Below are 18869 nucleotides of genomic sequence, written 5' to 3' on the forward strand. Positions count from 1 at the left end.
TTTGAGAAGATGAGACATTTTGATGTTAACTATCCTTGTAAAATTAAGTTAATCTTTGTTTGTGTGGGCTAAAAACAAAATAAAATATAAAATTTAAAATCCATGTCACTACATTGGTCATTAAAAACTATCTCTGAGTATAAAGAGTAGCTTATATCTTTGAAATGATCTAAAGAAGACCAAAGAAACTGCTGTAGCCTTAGGGCATAAAAAAAAACTGAGGGCAGGTATACCCCACTCAGTTTGATGCCACTGTTACCATGAACAACAGTGTGAGAAAGCAGAATTATTCAGTAATTAGATGCTCAGTTGTAATGAAAGTCAACACATAACAATTAATGACTTAAATGACACTGACAGGAAACAATTGCTAATAGGAAGCAATTTAGACAGTCTGATGCATGCTGAATGATGGACAGGAAACATACATCAGTATGAGTGGGTGGAATGTCTTTAAAGTTGGTGAGTCATTCCTTAAATATCATAAAATATGTTAGCATCTACCTATATGAAGGCAGAGCTCATTTAATTTACTAAAAGAGAAAGAATTAAGCATTCAAAGAATAATTAATAACATGTGTAAAACATTAGCAGTAACAAAAATTTAACAGAAAATAAGTTCACTCCTTATGCAGAGCCTGTCAATACTGCTGAATCCAGTTTTCACTTTTAATGTCAATATATTGTATTTGTGAATATAAAGGTATTTCATGTGTGCGTAATAGTCCACAATAAATACTTTTGAGAAAACATAATTAACTTTAGTTGCAAGGTACATACTGTAACCCCACTGACGCAAATTGCTTTCTTTAAATAAGAAATGTCTGAGTAATAGAATACCTTTACTGTGCAATTCAACACACGGAGTAAAAATTACTGAATACAACAATGTTATTTACAATTCAATTTTATTACTGAACATTGACAAAAATAGATGAACATACACAGGCTTGGTCTGCAATAGAAATAAAATCCTGCAGTACTTCTTTATAATCCTTGCTTTGTACCCCAGTAAAAAAAAGTTATTGCCAATATACTGACAACCCAATTGTGCTTCATTTAAACAGAATATGGAACCAATGTAAGAAGCACTCCAAGATAGAGAAGCTTTTATCTATGGCACCTCTGCACAATAACCACCTTTTTCCACCCTCTCAAACGTATAGTTTTTAATGTCTGGAAAACATTCGGGATTAAATCACATTGAAATCTGTACATAGACAATGTCTTCACATCCTATGAACAATTACACTCCAAATTTAACTTTCCAGCAATACATGTCTTTCACTACCTCCAAATTACAAATCAAAGCTAAAAAAAACATGCCCAATTGTCTTCTCCTCCTACCTACTTCTATTCCGGAAAAAATATTGATCAGTTTTGAGGACATTTTTGTAATATACAAAAACATGTTAAAGTCCCTCCATTTAAAATATCCCAGAGTACAGTGGAAAAAGGATCTCTCACACAACATTTCAAAAAAGGAGTGGAAGACAGCAATACACAGAATTCACTCTAATTACATATGTGCAAAGCATTCAATTATTCAAAAATTGTCTAAATTGTTTCCAGGGCAAGATACAACCTGCAAACTTTGCAATCAAACTCCAGCCTCAATAGGCCACATGTTTTGGGCGTGAAATAGAATAACATAATTTTGGACAAAAATCTTTAAATGCCCATCAGACAGCCTTGGTGTCACAATCTCTCCTAATCCACTAAAAGCTGTTTTTGGTGTACTTCCAAATGGGTTTAAGGTGGAGAAGGAAAAACAAACTGTAGTTGCCTTTACTTCACTATTGGCATGTAGACTTATCTTGCTCAACTGCAAGAATCCTAACCCACCTCTTATAAGTCAGTGGGTAACTGGTGTTATATATTATTTGAAGTGGGAAAATATCAAATTCTCACTTAGAGGATCTATGCAGAACCTTTTTTCAAACCTGGCAGGATCAATAACATTTTAGAATAAGCATTTATTCTATATAAGCATCTCTCCCCTCTGTTTCTATTCTATTTTTATTCATTTATTTATTTACATATTTTTACTATTATTAAAAGTGCTACTCTGCTGACCTAGCTCTCTTTCTCATGGGTGAGGGTTGATTTGTTTCAAACCTAGTTTTGTTAAACTTGACTTGCATGTATAGAATTTTTTTTTGATTTTAATTAAAAAAAGAAAATAGAATGTGTACAAATAACTAAATAGACACCACTTCTGGTTTCTGTACTGGTGACATCGCTTCCCCTGCTTTGCTTTAGAACCTCCATGTTTTGTTTACAGAGTCAGTTCTGTCTTGAACTAAACCTGTAAAGACCTATTTTGCCATTTTTGCGCTTTTCCAGTCAATTTTCAAATATACAAGGTGGCTGCCCCAAAACTTATTGTGGTGTCATTGCGTATCCTTTCACAACATATCAATTTTGGTTGATCATATTACAAATAAATGTTTTTTATAGACGCGAAGAGTGTGTTTCTTTGCAAAACTCAGTATCTGATGCATCTGTTTTCCAATTGAATGTGACAGAATAGAATCCGTGCCATGCTTCATCAGTGCTTTATAATGTGATGCATTATTAGAGTTTAATTTTACTATTTACTGTACTTCTTCAAACAAGCACTGAACATAAAACTTACATGTTAGTTTAAATGGTATGTGCATCTGCATTAATATTGATGCCTCTGCATTCAAATTGATTACTTAACTGAAGTAATGCTATTTTTGCTTTTGTCTAAGAAAGATCACATATTTCTATCCCAAATCATTATTTAAATTTTCTATAAACTCACTATTAAAAATCCATTCAATGGAATATATCACATCTTCACATATTTGATACTCTTTTGAAACTGTATGTGTCAACAATAGATTTTCACAAATTTACCATGACTATGTGTAAATAAATTTGAAGAATTTATTATGTATTATTTCTCTAAGATAATTAAAAAAAATTCTTAAAATAAATACGTAGCATTATGGAACAACTGTTTCAATTACTTACCATGTATACTCACATATAAGTCAGGTCTTGAAACCCGAAAAATCGATCATAAAATCAGACCCCAACTTATATCGACATTCAAAAATGTGGCACTTACATTTTTTTCTTGCCTCCTCCAATTTTGCATCAGTTTCTCAGACACATCGAATTTTATTGCAGCAGCGCCAATTTCTTTCGCTACTTCAACGATGTTTGATTTAAAACCAGCTTCATATTTTCTTCTGATCAAATGCTCCATCATAGATATGGAATGCACTTATGATAAAGGTGTATGAGGGTATGAGATACAAAAAACACAAATCAGTACAAATGTTGCTTCAGAATAGTTCGATATTACCGTGTGGTCACATGGGCACAATACATAGAAAAAACGGCATTGTGCTCCGTGGTTACTCTCTCAAGTGGGTGTTAGCATATCATAATCTCTTGGTCTGACATTATAAAATACCAGAAATTATACAGTAAAATCAAGTCCCAACTTATCTGCGGGAGAACTTATCCACGAGTATATACGGTACAGAAAATGTGTAAGTAACAAAAATTGTCTATTAATTGCACACAAAACTAGCATGCATATAATCAGAAAAAATGTTTACTATTATAGATACAAGCATTTGGTTCTTACAAACCTTAGTACAGCCGAGGAGGCCAAATAGATGGTGTTGCTAGAGCAGCAGGAATTGTATTGCCTAGAAGCAGCTGAACAGGATAATGCAAGTAGTAGTTTGGAGCATATGCTTAATGAGATTGTAGATGAACATGCAGCAGCATTTATGAGCTGTGCTCCAATAGCTGCTGCCATACAGCTGGAAACATACCTCGGAAAGACCACAGTTTCTCACTCTGACAGACCATATTAGTACTGGTCAGTTAAAAAATTATGGTTCCTCACTTAGTCTCAGATATCAAGGAAATACCTTTCAGTCCCATTTAGTAGTGTAGAGAGTGAGAGATTATTTATTGCACTCATATTCTTAATGAAACAAGAAAGAAACTTACAGCTGAACATCCAGAGATGCTTCTATTCATCAAAATGAATCTGCTACTTTTAAAAATGGTGTTGTAATCTATACTAATAAAAGGCAAAGCCCTCACTGACTGACTGACTCACTGGCTCATCACTAATTCTCCAACTTCCCGTGTAGGTAGAAGGCTGAAATTTGGCAGGCTCATTCCTTACAGCTTACTTACAAAAGTTGGGCAGGTTCCATTTCGAAATTCTACACGTAACGGTCATAACGGTCAATAATGGTCGACAACGTCCGCCATATTGAACTTTCTTATTTATGGCCCCATCTTCACGAAATTTGGTAGGCGGCTTCCCTGCGCTAACCGAAACCAATGTACGTACTTATTTCGGTGGTATGACGCCACTGTCAGCCGCCATATTGAACTTTCCAACGTCACTAATTCTCCAACTTCCTGTGTAGGTAGAAGGCTGAAATTTGGTATTTATTTCGGTAGTATGATGCCACTGTCAGCCTCCATATTGAAGTTTTCAACGGTCTTTGTTACTTATGGGCCCATCTTCAAGAAATTTGGTACGCGGGTTCCCAACGCTAACTGAATCCTACTTACGTACATATATACACGTCCATAGACTGCAGCTCGGTCACCGTGTGAGGTGGTGTTGGGTCCCCCATCCCAATGCCTCCTACGTTGTTGGCTGCCTGCCTATATAAGGCCGTCCGTCGCTCCAGTCTCTACATTCCCTTCCTTGCTTCACCACGGGATTCACGTCTCCTGCTGATAACTACAGCCTTTTTATTTAATCCACGGCTTCTTCGCTGTTTTATTGTTCATTTATTACGATTATAGTTATTGTGTAGGTATTTTAGACTTACTTTACATTGTTCAGGTACCCATTTCCTTTATCATTCCAACCATACCCCCATTAACATGTCTATTGAGGTGATCACCATCGATCAAAGAACTGTCATTTACCGAGTGGTTTCCATTTCCAGAGATGGCACCTACCTTTTCCATTCTCTTTGTTACATATTGCACGGCCATATCAGGCTCACTCTTGATATCCAGAGGAACATTGTGTCTTATGTATTGAATGACTGGGACAGGTTCAAGGTGTGTACTGATGACGGTACAGGAGATAATTATACTACACAGGAGCACTAGAAGAGTAAAATGCTTAAGCCCTTCACCTATGCATCTGCATGTGAGTTGATGGCTGCCGCTGAATTGTTCGGTTGATGCTCTTAAGTGTACCGAAATGGCCAAATATTTTACACCTTTCAACAACCACCAATGCCTCTTAAACATCTTAGATTTACAGGTGACGATTTCAGTAGTGGACACTTTGATGTTTATGAATGTTTAAACTCTCAAAAGCTGGATGTGAAGTTATCGATGAAACCGGTTGTATGCTTACAACGCTTGACAGATGGCGAATGTCACTTCAACACAAGTCCTGCAAATACTGTCGTAATTGGAACAAACCATGAAACTCAAACCGATTATGACAGCAGCAATCCAAGCTGTGAGATTTGAGACAAGATTACTGTTCACATGGCCAACTGTACGTTGCATGCTCAAGAGTAAGCTCAGCGCACAGCTTGGGTATTTTGCTAGTCTATTATATGCTGTGATATATGGCCAGCCGTTCATCCCGGACAATACCCCCACGCCGCCAGGTGGAGCCCTCTCTGCAGCATGTAGGTGCCCCGAATGCCAGCAGGGCATCATGGACATTGGAGTGTTTATTCACAGCCCTGCTGGATACCATGGGGGCCACTAGAGGATGCTGTAGGGAGGAACAACAAGTATTTTCCTTGCACTCCGGAAGTACGTCCGAGTCACATGGACAAGAGGAGTGACATGCTTCTGGGTTGAAGAAGAAGGACTTTTTATCTGACCCGGAAGTGTTCTGAGTCACGTGGACAGAGAGAGCGAAAAACTTCCGGGTCAAGGACTATAAAGGATTATGGGAAATCCTGAGACGATGAGCTGAGCTGGGTGGAAGGGTGGCAACGCATCTGGGAAAGTGAAGGAATTGTTTAGTGAATGTATTGTGTTTATTTATGAATATTGTGGAGAGGAGGGTGCTTTGTGCACTGTTGTTAATTAATAAAGTCAACTTTTGGACTTTTATCTGGTGTCTGGCGTATTGTCCGATGGTTCAACCTATCTGTCACAATGCAATGTACCCTCTATCTTGAGTTATTTGTTCAATTTGGAATTATTTTGTTCCAAACTATGAGTCTTGTATTTGATGTTAACAATGAAGCTCACAGTATGGACATAATAAACAAATACTATCGTCCAGCCTTCAGAGCCGCTACAATTATATCAATATTGATGAATACTAAAAACAAGTATTGGTAGTCTGACAAAAATCGTATTGATTCACATGAAAACAAAACAAGAGAGTTAGGGTAACAATGTAAATGGCTAGCAAAGTATATTTTAAGAAAACAACTGAGATATTTGCTAATCCATCCATTTTCAGAACCAGACTCACTCACACTTATTTCTGGTTCTGGAGTTGGTGGGCCTGTGGGTCCAGCATATCCTTCTGAATCCTCCTCACAGTGGATGCCAGTGGAGGTGAGGGTCCTTGGTATGTGTTGTTTCCTCTGGATTTGATGTCTTATCAATTCCTTGCTCACCTCTTGAAGAAACAGTCTTCTTCTCTGAGCTTTCCTTAATGCCAATTTGGATTTAGTACCATCCAAATGACAAATGCATTATAAGCACAGATGTCCAAGATATTAAAAATATTACAAGCTGCCAATGCAAGTTTCTTCTTTTGCAGCTGTAACCACTTGCTAACTTATCCAGGTTATCTACTCCTCTTTTTGTAGCATTGTAATTCATATTTATTTGTGGTTTATGACACTCCCCGCCACAGATTTTCTGGTCCCTATGCAGTGTGCTCATAAGTACCACATTTTTTCCTTTTCTTGGGATGCAAGACACCAGGGATGTGTTGGCTATAAACTGAAACTTACTTGAATTGACAGAACTGTTCTTTGTACTCATCAGCTGAGGTGGCAGCTCTGGCTTGATTTTTCTTATTGTTCCTACCATTATCAGTTTTCTCTTCAAGAGATCTTGTCCTAACTTCATCCATCCATCCATCCTCTTCTGCTCATCCGAGATCGGGTCACGGGGGCAGCAACTTCTTCAAGCTCTTCCAGGGAAATCCCGAGGTGTTCCCAAGCCAGCCAGGAGACATAGTCCATCCAGCGTGTCCTGGTTCTTCCCCGGGGCCTCCTCCTGGTTGGACATGCCCCGAAACACCTCACCTCTACTCTGAGCCCCTCCCGAATGACTGAGCTTCTCGCCCTATCTTTAAGGGAAAGACAAGACACCTTGCGGAGGAAACTCATTTCAGACTTGTATTCGCAATCTCATTCTCTCGGTCATTACCCATAGCTCATGACCATAGGTGAGGGTAGGAACATAGATTGACTGGTAAATTGAGAGCTTTGCCTTATGGCTCAGCTCCTTTTTCATCACGACAGACCAATGCAGAGCCCACATTACTGTCGATCTCACGCTCCATTCTTCCCTCACTCGTGAACAATACCCGGAGATACTTGAACTCCACCAAAGAATTATTATTTGCTCTTTATTTCGGCTTATACAATTTCTCTATTAGGAATTTGTTCGTTTTCGCATACCCCTTGGGGTCAGAGCACAGGCTCAGCCATTGTACAGCTCCCCTGGAGCAATTGAAGGTTAAGGGCCCACCAGAGTAAGATCTCTTTTGGTACTGACAGGGATTCGAACCGGCATCTTTCGGTATACCAGCGCAGATCCTTAGCCTCAGAGCCACCACTCCACCCATAAAAGTTCTTGGCCAGTTTCTATGTTCTACAGTGATTCAGTGGACTCCCCATTGGATCTGAAAACACCAGCAAGTATAAGAAGCCCAAAGTATGAATATAAATTGGTTTGGTCCATTTCCTTCTACCTTGCTCTAAAAAGACACCTCCCCTCCAAATTAGTGCATTCCAGAATTATTTTCTGGGTGGTATCTAGAATAAAAAGTTCAAAAGAAGACATGATGTCATGTCTAAGAACAGGAACAACACATAAACCAACCGAGGAAGCAGTGCAAGTCAATTCACAATCATTTACCATGGACCACCAGGTACCCTAAATTGAACTTCAATTGAATAGAATGCAGTCCAGAGATAAAAAAAATACCATTTGGAAAAAGTGGAATCACGCAAACTCCACACTGGTACACACAGGGCTCAGAAAATAACTTTAGTCCCTGGATACCTGGAGCCAGGAGTGAACTACAGCAGCCACTACTTGGTGAAATTCTATAGCAACGCTGTGTATAATATATTAAAGAGATACTGATCCAACCAAAATGTACAAGTCTCTCATGTAAATGGACTATACATAAAAAATCTACTTATTTTGAAAACTGTAATATACAACTTATTTTTTCATTAAAAACGATGAAAGAGCACTAATTTTACCTGCATTTAACAAAAACATACTGATCCATGTTGACACTGGAATGAAAAACTTTCAAAACACTTCCAGTGTTCTAGGCCAAAAAATGCTTTACTAAAACCAACTTAACAAAGAAGTGTAATTAACATTGACTGCCAATGGTGCACAAAAATATAGATATATCAAAGAGAAAAATATTTTAAAAATGGATACATTGTTGATTGAAGAATTAAGATAGATTAAAAAAACTAACTCTGCAATGGAAATGGAAACAATTCTGCTTTCTTTGGGCTCTTGCTTCATAACAGCTGTTGCCCTAGATGCACAATTTGCAAAAGCAGTTGATAAAATACTTTTGCTCAGTAAATAAATAACAACTTGGCAGTATACAGTCCACTGCAGTGGCAAACAGGCTCCAAACTTCAGGGTCACATTCCAATCTGACGATTTGACTTACAGCCTTAAAAATTCAAATTACTACTTTTCTGAATTTTAAAAAGAAATAGGGGAAGCACTTCAGAAATTATGGGAATTTGGCAGCACATGTTCAGCTGTATTTTTTTTTTGTCTGATAGAAAAATTGATATAAATTAATAGTAAGATAAATTTATGTAAGAAATCCTCCTCTGACATTGTCATGTCGAGCTGGCACAGTGTTATGGCTGTTACCACTGCTATAAGATAGCATCAGAGCCCTGATTTAAAATTCTGGACTGGGCACTGCATGTGGAGTTTGCATAGTCACCCTAAGTCCACAAGATCTGGTCCTGCTACCCATTACTCAAAACTAAATGAGATGGTTAGAAAATGGATGGCTATTGTGAAGGTTAGAGCAAGAAACACTACAAATTAATGTACACTGGGTATGTTGTTTGTTTAATTCTGAATCGTGCACTTTCAGGTACATAATAGTGTTTGCAGTTTGCTTTTCCAAATTAATGCTATGACTTTGTGTCAACCTTGTTTTCTATTTTGCTACAGCAAAGTATCTGTTTAGATGAAAAATAAGTATATCATTATACAGTCTAATGACATAAGAAATTCATTTCTTACTTTCAAAAATGACCATCTTAAAATACCTTTCTACAGTAAATAGGGCAAGAGTATTTATAGATAGTCTCTCTTCTGTAGCTGCGTATAATAAACTGTATTTTCAGTGATTTAAACAAATCTGGAATCCTCAGAAATGTCTTCCTTTACAAAGTATGGCATAAATGAACGCAACTATTTGAGACAGACAGTAAATCCAACCACAATGTTCTTATTCAAAGAATGGATGCATCAATCAGCTCCCTAGTATGTCAGTTTCCAAATGTCAACTAACTGAAAAGAAAAAAACAAACATACCACCAAGGCCACCAGATGAATGCCATTCCCCTTAAATATTATGCTATAGAATAGTGGAAAGGATGCCCCTTAGAACATTATCTCTCCAAAACTGGAAAGTTTTTCTGCTACAGTTATACACACCATTATGAGTTGGCAGTTAATATGGAATGCTAGGGCATATGTTTTTCAATGTTTAGCTGGGAAAATGTGACATTTACATAAGATGAGTACATTAGGCAGTTTGAACATGTGACCCTGATGTTACTCTTTTTCATTCAAGACTACAGTTACATGTCTTACTTTTCTACAAATGATAAACCAGCATTTTGTGGGAAAATAAGACAAGTCAATTTATATGCCTTGGGATGTTTATTACTAAACCAGTTGTCCTACATTATGTGCGGAGGATTCAAAAAGTATCCAGACTCATTCACTTTTTCACATTTTGTTATGTTGCACAATTGTGCTAAATTCATTTAAATTTATTTCCCCTCATCAAATAACACTTAATACCCCAGAATTGCAAAGCAAAAATAGGATTTTAGACATTTTTGCAAATGTATTAAAAATAAAAAACAAAAATATCACATTGACATAAGCATTCAGACCCTTTACTCAGTACTCAGTTGAAGCACCTTTGGCAATTATTTCAGCCTAGACACTTCTTGGGTATGATGTGACAAACTCTGCACATCTGGATTTGAGGGTTTCCCTGCTGTTCTTCTTTGCAGATCCTTTCAAGCTCTGTTTTGTTGGATGAAGCCTCTAGGTGGGCAGCTCTTTTCAGTCACGTTCGATTGGGTTCAAGTTTGGCCTCTGTCTGGGCAACTCAAGGGCATTCCCAGAGTTGTCCCTAAGCTGATCTTGTGTTGTTTCCTCAAAACAGTCTAGTCACCCAGCCCTTGCAGCTGAAAAACAACTGCACAGCATGATATGGCCACCACCATACCTTATCACTGCCTGGTTTCCTTCAGTTATAACACTAATCTTGGCTTCTTCAGACTACAGAATCTTGTTTCTCACAGTCTGATTGTCCTTTAGGTACCATTTAGCAAACTCCAAATGGGCTTCCATGTGTTTTAACTGAGGAGAAGCTTCTTTCTGGCCACTACATTTTAAGACCTGGATCTGAAGAGTGCTGCAGTGATGGTTGCATTCTGGAAGTTACCACATAGATTATTTGATCACCTTTGTTACCATAGCCCCATGACTGCTCAGTTTGACAGAGTGACCGGCTCTAGGAACAACTATGGATTTACAAGTTGTCAACTGAGTTTTGCTTTATGTGGGGAAGAAATACAGTAATCCCTCCTCGATCACGGAGGTTGCCTTCTGGACAGGTGTGATAGGTGAAAATCCGCGAAAGTAGAAACCATATGTTTGTATGGTTATTTTTATATATTTTAAGCCCTTATAAACTCTCCCACACTGTTTATAAATATTCCCTGCATAGTTATACAGCATAATCCTTTTGTATTCTCTTAGATATTAGGTAAGATTCATTGAAATTATGTATGTAAACACACTGTTTATATACAGTAAATTCTAAATATTATTTTAAAGATATCAAGTGTTTCCGATAACATATGTTACAGCCATTACGATAGACAGGCCACCAGCAATAAATACGTACAATGCAAGAAAAATTGTTTACAGTAAATGTGTGTACAGTGACACTAAACGTACGTACATGTACTAAGTACTGTAAGTAGAAAATTAATTATGGTTACTCACCAACAATGACACAATGACTTGTCCGATAACAATGAGTTTAGTTTTACTGCACAACAAAGGAGAGCGTTACAGCCCTTCTAAAGGAGCCTCTTCAGGCGATTGTGTAGCACTGCCGTTGTTCTTCTTCTGGCAGTATTCAATCCAAATCCCTAAAGCAGATTCCATCCAGACTACTGCCTTATTACATCCACTTACAACTCGTTTTGCACCCTGGTTAAAAGGACACTGCGGCCGTAGATCTTATATTCCTTTCCTACTTTTTAAATAAAAAGAATCGTAGCCTCATTGATGCTGTAATGGCGTCCTACAGCGGTGTAGCTTTTCCCTTCCTTCAAAAAATCCAAAACGTTTACCTTTTCGGCAATCGTTAACATCTTCCGTTGGCGCTTGGGCACGGCTCCTAAAGCAGTAGCAGGAGCAGATCGTTTTGGAGCCATAATGAAGGGCTTGACTATGCACAAAGATAAACACAAAAGAGCACAAAAGTTAACTCTTTACACAGCGAAACACGTTGATGCTGAATGAGCGAGACGAGACTTCCTGGTTAACACCGCATTCAGCACACAGGAACTTAACTGCGTGCTCTGATTGGTTAGCTTCTCAGTCATCCGCCAATAGCGTCCCTTGTATGAAATCAACTGGGCAAACCAACTAAGGAAGCATGTACAGGAAGTAAAAAGACCCATTGTCCGCAGAACCCGCGAAACAGCGAAAAATCTGTATTATATATTTAGTTATGCTTACATATAAAATCCGCGATAGAGTGAAGCCGTGAAAGTCGAAGTGCGATATAGCGAGGGATTACTGTAAATCTAAATGACATTGCAATATAAGAAAAAGTGAAAGTGTCTGGATACTTTCTGAATACATTTTAAATTGTCTGCAAATTGTTACCATGTCTGCATGTTTTTTTTCCCTGGACACTTTAGTTTTTATCCCACATCTCAAACAGATACATATTAGATTAACTGACCCTATATGAGTGTGGTTGTTTGAGTGAACGGGCCCTGCAATAGACCAGACTGGCCCCTTGTCCAGGGCTGGTTACTGCTTTGCACCTGATTAAGTGGTTTAATAATATTACGTTACGCATGTTACCATTTACAATATATATAGAGGTTACTGAAAAACTAGGATCCAGTTGTAATAACACAAATATGAGTACTAAAAGCATTAATATTAATTTCAAAACAACAAATGTTGAAGAAATACGCTAACAAAAAACAAGAAAAATGTCTACATTAAAGGGGAGTTAAGGAACAATCAGATATATTAAAAAAATAATTTATATATAGCATGATAGTTTTAAGCCATAAAGTTTTACTAATTGCTCAACATAGTGGATGAGTAAGGAAAAAAGAAAAATATACAAATTTGTAATAATATAAAAACATAGCTTTAACTACAGTGCTTACAAGCGCATGGAGAGCAACAAGTGAAAACAGCTGGAGAAAATATTGTAAATAATACAAAGAAACAAAATAAATGTTGTTGCAGTAGTTATGCATTATGTAATCAGCCAAGATAAGATGACGAATATTAACAACACCAGCTAAAAGTGAAAAATGTATTTTATGAACATTAGCTTGAAATATTCTGGTTCTATTAAACAATACGAACATTTTATAAAGAGGTGCAAGAACATACTAAAATAATTAAAAAGGGTGAAAATAAACAAACTGTCAGAGTAGCAATATTTTCCCTAAAACTAATAAACCCTACGCCAATATATAATATAGGTGATGAGGCCAGTAAGCATCATTAATTAATATATTATATTTGATTGACTCCTTTTCCTAATAACAGTGAAAAATGAATGTAACCAACTTGTATAATGCTAAATAAACTCAGAAAACAAGTTACAGAAAACAAGTACAGTAGTTTATCCTACACAGAATGTTTTCAGAATTAGCCATAAGTTTTTTTCACAATAAGATAAAAAAAAATTTCTGGGTTAAAACCATTAAGATCAATTACTAAGGGCTTCATGAACAGAGTGTTTTATGGATTAAAAATACCATTTGTGGTATTGCAACACAAATGCTGGCTGTAAAAAAATGGCTTCAGCTGTTTATAAAGACATTTTAAAATTTTTGAGTACAGATTTCTACTGATGAATCAGACAAATTTTTAATTGCACCGATATATTATTAATAATAACATTAATATTAAATATTTTGTATATATCCTGTATTTTAAAAGTATGTCATGTCTTTATCCAAAGCGGGCCTTATAATAAGATCTGAAAGTCAATTTTCACAACCCGATATTGTACAGACGTGGCATCATGATGTTGTTATTATGTGCAAAACTATGTGGAGTAGACAGTAAATACCTAACTATGGGAAACTATGGGAAAAGACAGAAAGAGTTAATTTTTCTCAATCCATGAAAATGTAGAAGAATTATTGTAAATTATGCAGGATCTAACATTATTGCTGTTCCTTTAAAAATAAATTGGAAACTGATTAGATAGTTAATTTCATATAAATTCCAGCAAATATTTTTCACAAAAAGGATTACATATACTGTATCATAGTTGACTGTTATCTAGAAGTTTTGCTAAAAGCATTTATTTGGGAAGTTTCTAATTTTGTAATTTCTAATTTTGTATTAACACATTATGTTAGCATAAGAATTAAGGAGCTATAGTGGGTTTACTTGTATAGTGGTAAAACTATTTCTGTCTCTTTACATCTATAGATTATTGGCTCTGGGCTCTCACAATCATACTTCATTCTCTTTAATAGAGTATATGCCCATATTTTTATGGCTCTGATGTGTCACAGGTATAATTCTATGGCTTTCAGTCATGCCTTCAATTCCTAGTAGTATATGGGCATATATATATATATATATATATATATATATATATATATATATATATATATATATATATATATATATATACACACTGTATATATATTATAAAAAATCTTGGGATGAGACTTTTTTCCAGCGATGAGACGTGATGTTTTGAAGAGAGACAGAGAGACGCTTTTGAAGAGAGATATTTTGAAGAGTGACACTTTCACATCCCACGAGACAGGCACGTCACGTCATACTTAACAATGTTTGTTAGCAAGTCCTGTGATACACATACAGAGCAGGTTAGAGATAACGGAAGTAGGAAAATTCAAAAGTCCCAAAAAGATGAGTGAAAAGATCACATTAGCACAAACAAATGGAAAATATTACTCGTTGAAATAACGGAAAAGCAAAAAGAGACTAAATAAGAATATATATAGTCCTTTACTGACATTCTTTATTGACTGCCCTTTCTTACACTCATTATTTTCTGGCTGTAGTAAAACAACAACATTTTTTGGCTTTCTCCCATCTTAACCAAAAATCTCTGACTTTAAAAACTCATAAATTCATGGTTTTGACAGTATTGACAATGGCATGCACTCCCTTAAGATCCAAATCTAAGTGGTGGGGAAATGATTAATGCCATTTGAATCACTGCAATGGCTAGTGTTTTTTTTTACTTACATTTGCAGTCCCTCTGGTTCTTGGTGAGGTGGAATCCTGGTCGGCATTCACAAGCAATTCCTCCACGTGGTGTTTCCCGACAAATGTGAGCACAACCATGGTTCTTGTTCATGCAATTCATTCCTTCTGAGAAACAAAACAAAGAAAGAAGGGTTAAGAAAAGCTAACAGTTTTATAATTTAATTGGTGACTTAGAGAAGTGTAAACCCTAGGGTCACATTTATGCAGTGCAGGGCCACCCACACCATTCTGGACCCCCCAATATCTTTTCTTTGTTCCTCTTTCTCACTTTATTTTCTTTACAGTTTCTTTACACTAAACTAAATCAGGCTGACAGACGGCATTTAATCTGACAGCAGAATCACAAATCTTCAGATCAAAGCAGAGCTGAAACTATTGTTCAGTGCTGGAATTGATGTGGTAATATTTAATAAAGGCACAATTCCCAGCCTTTTTACTTGTTGTATCACTGCTAGACAAAAAAAAACTTTCAAATCAACCTCTACATGGGGTTTCTCTTTGTCGTTCTAATGGAGGAATTTACTCATTACTCTTCAGGAAAACAGCTGTCTCTTGGTGAATTTTTATGATTACCAGTTGAGTGCTCTTCAGCCTTTCAAGAAGTGACCTATTCACACCACTTTTGACCTTATTTGATTTCAGAGACTATAGTGAAGCTCAACAAAATTGCCTCCAACATGCTCACAATATAGGAACAAAATCTGAATTTGTGTGTCTTTGTCACATTGTAAATGATGGAACAGCCAACTGTCAACTTAAAAACTTGCCCTTTTCTTTTTATTGTCTGTAAGTTGTTTTTAAGTCTTACTCTCTGAAATTGCTTTTAGTTAGGATATTGTCAGGATATTGCACAAAGGATCTTTGTTGACATCAGAAAAACCTCCAAATTTTCTTTGAAACCAAAACGACTGACATTTTGGTCAGAGATAATAGCTCATATGTTCCAATTACCTGTCACTTATTTCCCAAACTGATTAATTTGGAGTCAATGAAATACATGTGCAAATATTAATACATGACATGCATACTCTACAAAACCAGAGGTCTTTAAAAATACCAGTCAAAACAGAAAAAAACCCACAACTTGTAAACCACCTTGTCACTGAAATCCAGGAGCATGGTGAAAGCAATGCTAACAACATCATATAGCTGTACCATTTCTGAATTCTCTTTGACAGACACATTCTTAATATAATATTATATTTACATTTTTATAATATTCTGGTTTAGTTCATTAAGTTTCTTTAACTTTAATTGGATAACAGGCTTCTGAAAATAGGTGGCAAAATAAACAAAAATAAGCCGGAAAAGGGTGGAATGTCCTCTCAGGGTTGGGGGAGAGATCCTGCCCCAAGTGGAGGAGTTCAAGTATCTCGGGGTCTTGTTCACGAGTGAGGGAAGAATGGAGCGTGAGATCGACAGGCGGATCGGTGCGGCGTCCGCAGTGATGCGGGCTCTGCATCGGTCTGTCGTGGTGAAAAAGGAGCTGAGCCGTAAGGCAAAGCTCTCAATTTACCAGTCGATCTACGCTCCTACCCTCACCTATGGTCATGAGCTATGGGTAGTGACCGAAAGAACGAGATCGCGAATACAAGCGGCTGAAATGAGTTTCCTCCGCAGGGTGTCTGGGCTTTCCCTTAAAGATAGGGTGAGAAGCTCAGTCATCCAGGAGGGGCTCAGAGTAGAGCCGCTGCTCCTCTGCATCGAGAGGAGTCAGATGAGGTGGCTCGGGCATCTGATCAGGATGCCTTCTGGACGCCTCCCTGGTGAGGTATTCCGGGCACGTCCAACCGGGAGGAGGCCCCGGGAAGACCCAGGACACGCTGGAGGGACTATGTCTCCCGGCTGGCCTGGGAACGCCTTGGGATTCTCCCGGAAGAGCTGGAAGAAGTGGCCGGGGAGAGGGAAGTCTGGGCCTCTCCTTGCTGCTGCCCCGCGACCCGACCTCGGATAAGCGGAAGAGAATGGATGGATGGATGGAGACCAAATTTTGAGCAGTTACAGCAAAATCTGAAACGGATAAACTGGGATAGGTTTTTTAACATGGAGACAGTTTAGGAGATATAGGGCAGGTTTAAAAGTATGACATACAATAGAGGACACATTTATCACAAAACTTAGAAATAGTAAGAAATGAAAGAAAACTGCTGTAAATAAATGAAGAAAGAAGATGCACAAGAAAAAAAACCGCTGCATAAGGTGTAAAGGAGAGCATGAAAGTGGAGGCTAAAAAGGATATTAGGAAAGCAAAAAGGCAATTAGAGACAAATATTTTAGAAGAGGTAAAAAGTTAGCCAAAGAGATCAGATTTTAGTAGGAAAGAAAAAATACTGGAGGAAATGAAGTTCATTACAAACAGGGCAGTGAAAGAGCACATACTCTAAACTAGCATTTTTGTGATGTTTACACATTTGAAGAAGTTGATAACCTGTCAATAATAACAGAGATTACTAAGGATGTACTTAGTGCTGTGCAAGAAAAATGGCTGAAAAAATAATAAATGTGTCAGAATGTTATGCTTGAACAAATAAGAATCATGAACAAACTTGGTATTTCTTTGAGGAATCTACAAACATCGGACAAGTTAGTGACCCTTAAAATCACATGATTTTAAGACACAAAGTGTCTTATGAAGAAAACAAAATGGTGTCATAGGAGAATGCAAATAAATAAACAACATCTTCATTCTAATCATGTCATAAAAAGGCCCTTGAAGTAATGAAATAAACTTCCAAAATTATACTTTTTTAAATATTTGTGGGAAAAGCACCTAACATCATGTCACTAAGTGACTTGGAAATTGCAGAGAGAAAAAAGTGCTGCATAGATTAAATAGGTTGATATTAACTAAGCCACCAGGACACAATAACATGTATTTTAGAGTGCATAAGGAGGTTAGTGCATACATGTAACACCATTTTATATTATTATATATTAAAACAGTGATTGAGCTGATTCAATAAACTATAGGCCAGTATACTAAATGTTTGTTATGGCTTAATTAATGGAAGCAATTATTAAGGAAAATATAATGCGTCACATAGCATGAACAAGTGTATTAGCAATAGTCAGTATGGATTTAGACAGAGAAAAGATCATGTTTCACTAATATGCTGTAATTGTATAAGGAAGGAATAAAGCATACAATCAGAGAAATTTATATGAAAATATTTAACTTGTTTAAAAAAAGTTTTGATGGGGTCTTACAAGAGAGGCTATTGATCAAACTAAAAGAAGCAGTAATTCAGCATACAGTTTGTAGGTGGATAGAAAATGAGTTAAACACAAAAAACAAAGAGTTATTGTTTATTGTGTCATTAATATCACATGTACAGAATACAATGAAATTCTTGCTTGCATAGAACATATAACACATCACCACACTCTGGCACTATGACTAGTGAGTAACTACCTTATCGCAAATCTTCTGTCTTCCTACAAGTAATTCATATTAAATGTGGGGACCTCAAGGATATTACTGCTGGGGCTACTGCACTCTGTAAATATACATGCATGATGTATAACAATACAAATAGCAAGGTTTGTCCTGCTTGAAAACTATACTAAACTAAATGGAAGAAGAAAATGCAGAATAACTGAATTATTACAAAGAGACCTAGACAGCATACTGGCATATTTGTGGCAGATGAAATTTAAAGTATAGTACATGTGGGAAGCAATCTATATATATAACTCACTAAGGCAAGACAACCATGGAAAGCACGCCGGAAGGAGCGTGGATTCACTAAGCCACCGACAAGTGAGACACCTATGGCGCACGCAGGAAGGAGCTACGCCCACCAACTCCAAGACCATTGGATACGATGACAACTCGCAGGGCCACACCCACCAACTCG

The 18869-nt window shown here is 37.0% G+C and overlaps 1 protein-coding gene across 4 annotated transcripts in view; it reads right to left on the reverse strand.

Annotated features, from left to right (window-relative positions):
• Positions 1–18869, reverse strand: part of scube3 (signal peptide, CUB domain, EGF-like 3) — a 482583-nt gene that overhangs the window by 151004 nt on the left and 312710 nt on the right. For 2 of the 4 annotated variants that reach the window (XM_039748670.1, XM_039748668.1), the window contains exon 5: positions 14992–15114. In XM_039748670.1, coding sequence (XP_039604604.1) covers positions 14992–15114 — 123 coding nt within the window. Of the gene's footprint in view, positions 1–14991; positions 15118–18869 lie in introns of all 4 variants that reach the window. The other 2 variants (XM_039748669.1, XM_039748667.1) reach the window with 1 other exon arrangement.

This window comes from Polypterus senegalus, chromosome 3 (genome assembly GCF_016835505.1).
Source record: "Polypterus senegalus isolate Bchr_013 chromosome 3, ASM1683550v1, whole genome shotgun sequence".
Lineage (NCBI taxonomy): Eukaryota > Metazoa > Chordata > Cladistia > Polypteriformes > Polypteridae > Polypterus > Polypterus senegalus.